The sequence below is a fragment of the Arachis duranensis genome, chromosome 9, assembly GCF_000817695.3.
Source record: "Arachis duranensis cultivar V14167 chromosome 9, aradu.V14167.gnm2.J7QH, whole genome shotgun sequence".
Taxonomy (NCBI): Eukaryota; Viridiplantae; Streptophyta; class Magnoliopsida; order Fabales; family Fabaceae; genus Arachis; species Arachis duranensis.
The window spans coordinates 99,645,064-99,648,120 of record NC_029780.3 but is presented as its reverse complement, the minus strand read 5'-3'; the positions used below and the strand labels follow the sequence as shown (position 1 = coordinate 99,648,120).

The following is a 3,057-nucleotide window of genomic DNA, read 5'->3' as shown; positions in this document are numbered from 1 at the left end:
GAAAAAGAACTCTTGGCAATAGTCTTTGCATTTGACAAATTTAGATCCTATCTCATTGGATCTAAAGTCATTGTCTTCACTGATCATTCAGCTTTAAAATACTTACTTGCTAAACAAGAATCCAAACCAAGACTTATTAGATGGGTTCTTTTGTTGCAGGAATTTGACATTGAAATCAAAGACAAGAAGGGTGTAGAGAACAAGGTGGCAGACCATTTATCAAGAATACCATGTGAAGAAGGAAGCACACAAAGCACACATATAAATAAGTGCTTCCCTGATGAACAACTCATGGTAATTCACAAAGCACCCTGGTTTGCAGACATAGCAAACTTCAAAGCCACTGGGAATTTGCCGTTGGAATTTAACAAGCATCAAAAGAAGAAATTAGTAAATGATGCCAAATACTTCATTTGGGACAAACCATACTTGTTCAAAAAATGTTCGGATGGCATACTCAGAAGATGCATATCAGAGGAAGAAGGAAGGGAAGTCTTATGGGTGGTCGATTAAGCTAGATGATGCTCTTTGGGCATATAGGACAGCTTTCAAAACACCAATTGGAATGTCTCCTTACCAACTAGTATATGGAAAAGCTTGCCATTTGCCACTGGAGTTGGAGCACAAGGCATTCTGGGCCTTGAAAATCTTGAACTTGGACAGCAAAGCTGCTGGAGAAAGAAGGATGTTGCAAATTCAAGAGTTGGAAGAATTCAGAGCTGAAGCTTATGAGAATGCCAAAATTTACAAAGAAAGAGCAAAGAAGAAGCATGACAGCAACATAGCCCCAAGGAAATTTGAAGAAGGACAAAAAGTATTGCTCTACAATTCTAGGCTGAAGAAAATTCTCACTGAAGGTTTCTCTCCGGGAGATGAAGTGATATCAAGTCATTATCTGCCAATGCCACCTGGCCTCAAAACCATTCCTTCACAGCTTCCTCAAGTGTTCACAATCAGGAAAGTTCTTTCTATGGAACATTTGGAAATCATAAAGGAATCAAATGGGGACGTTTTCATAGTGAGAGGAGAAGACATCAAGCACTACAATCCACCCTAACAAGGGACAACCGTCAAGCTAGTGACGTTAAAGAAGCGCTTGTTGGGAGGCAACCCAACCTGAGGTAATACCCCTTTGCTGTTTCTTTTAATTGTTTCAATAAAAAGGTGAAGTAGTTTCTGTGCATTGCAAAGAATTAAGTTTGGTGTTTCACACCAAACAATGAATTCGTGGATCAATAATTCAAAGGGGAATGTGTGACTCTAAGTTTGGTGTTCCACCATACAGATCAACTGAACACAACAACCTTTGAATTATATGAAAGGAACAACCATTCTAAGCAATCACAGAAATGCTTAAAATCCTTAGCAGCAACTTCATTCCAAGGAGAATTCAAGAATTCAAAGAGCACAGGAGTAAGTAGGAGACTAAGTTTGGTGTTCACACACCAACTTAAGACTCAGACACTTGCCCATACATAATTGAGCTAACCACTCAAGTGCTTGAGAAGCAAGCAACTTCATCACTCTTTGCAGGAAAGGAAACAAGGATCTTAGAAAAAACATGAAGTAACAACTAGGAGAAGAAGGAGAAATCAAATTATTTCCTGGCAACAAAGAGAAAACAAGAAATTTCACAAGGTGGTGTTGTTCCTTGACAATTCTTTAAAAAGGCAAACAAAAGCATGCTTGTTCTGGTTTAAACTGTAATTGTTGAATCTTTCTGGAATGTGAAATTTCTAGTATGTTTGTCTGTTTACTGCTTTGAATAAAATGAATGCCTAGATGTTTGGATATAACTTCACCTTCTTAAACAAATGCTTGCCAGGCTTGTTCTGTTCCAAAAATAAAAGAAAAGTTTGAACAAAAGTAAATTGGCTCAATTAGTGACAAATCAAGTAGAATTAAGTGGTGGTATGCATGCTTGATTGTTTAGTCAGATCAAAAAAATTGAGAAAATAAGCTAGGCACCAATGGTTTGAACTTCTGAGACAAATGCCTGTGGTGTTTATGTATTAAGGATATGCTTGGATGAATAGGTTCTGAGGAGTGTTTCAACACTTGGTAACTTGGGTTAACTAACCCGGGATTATCAACCAAAAGTCCATTATCAAGAGCAACCTAAATACAAAACATTTAGTCACACAAAGAGGTGCTGGACACCGATGTCTCAAGAAGAAATGTGAACTAAAATGCCTGTAGTGGATATGTGTAGTGCACTGATAAGAAAAAGAAAATGCCAAAGGCTTGTGCAACACATGACACTGAGCAAACAAAGAGCAAAGGAGCTCTAAGAAAAAAAGAAAAACAAAGGAGAATAGTGCCAAGGACATAAGAATAACAAGAGGCCATAGCAGTGTTTGATGAATGCAATGAAAAAGTGATAATCTTACCTGATAAGAATGAAAAAGTGATACTGCAACTTTCTGCATAAAACCCTTCTGATGAACTTCAAGTGCTTACTAATGTAGCCAATGTAATTGCTTTTTGTTTCATACTTTCTTCTCAAATAACTCAGGACTTGCTTAGGGACAAGCAAGTATTAAGTTTGGTGTTGTGATGCCAAGGCATCTTAGGCTAATTTCACTAGCATTTTTCTGTTAGTTTTAGTTGTTTTATGCATTTTCTTGAGCTTAAAGTAACCAAGAATGGTTAAATGAATAACAAAGCAATGAACCATCCAAACAGTATGATTTTGATGCAAATTCCATGAGTTTTTAGTTATATTACTTGAATGCTATGAATGGAAGACTTCTCATGAAAATCTGCAAGACTTTGATGCAATTGTATGGATGATTTCAGGGAAGAAGAGGCTAGGCAAGGAAGCAACCAAATCTATAAAGGAAGCTTGAAGATCACATGTGGAGTACAATGTTGAAAGTGGCGTTTAACCTCCAGTTTAACCCTAAACTGGAAGTTAAACGCCAGAATAAGAAATGCACCAAAGCTGAAAGTGGCGTTTAACCTCCAGTTTAAACGCCAGAATGAGAATTGCACCAAGGAGAATTTCCACGTTTAAGCTCCAGTTTAACCTTAAACTGGAGCTTAAACGTGTTCGAC

General features: G+C 37.5%; 1 protein-coding gene across 1 annotated transcript; it reads left to right on the top strand.

Annotated features, from left to right (window-relative positions):
• Positions 1 to 565: 565 nt before the first annotated feature.
• Positions 566 to 1,057, top strand: LOC107466391 (uncharacterized). Its single transcript, XM_016085365.1, has one exon. The coding sequence runs from the start codon at positions 566 to 568 to the stop codon at positions 1,055 to 1,057; it is 492 nt and encodes a 163-aa protein (XP_015940851.1).
• Positions 1,058 to 3,057: the final 2,000 nt, after the last annotated feature.

What these genes read in the sequence shown, in the direction of transcription:
- LOC107466391 (XM_016085365.1), top strand. Translation starts at nt 566, where the DNA reads ATGTCTCCTTACCAACTAGTATATGGAAAAGCTTGCCATTTGCCACTG.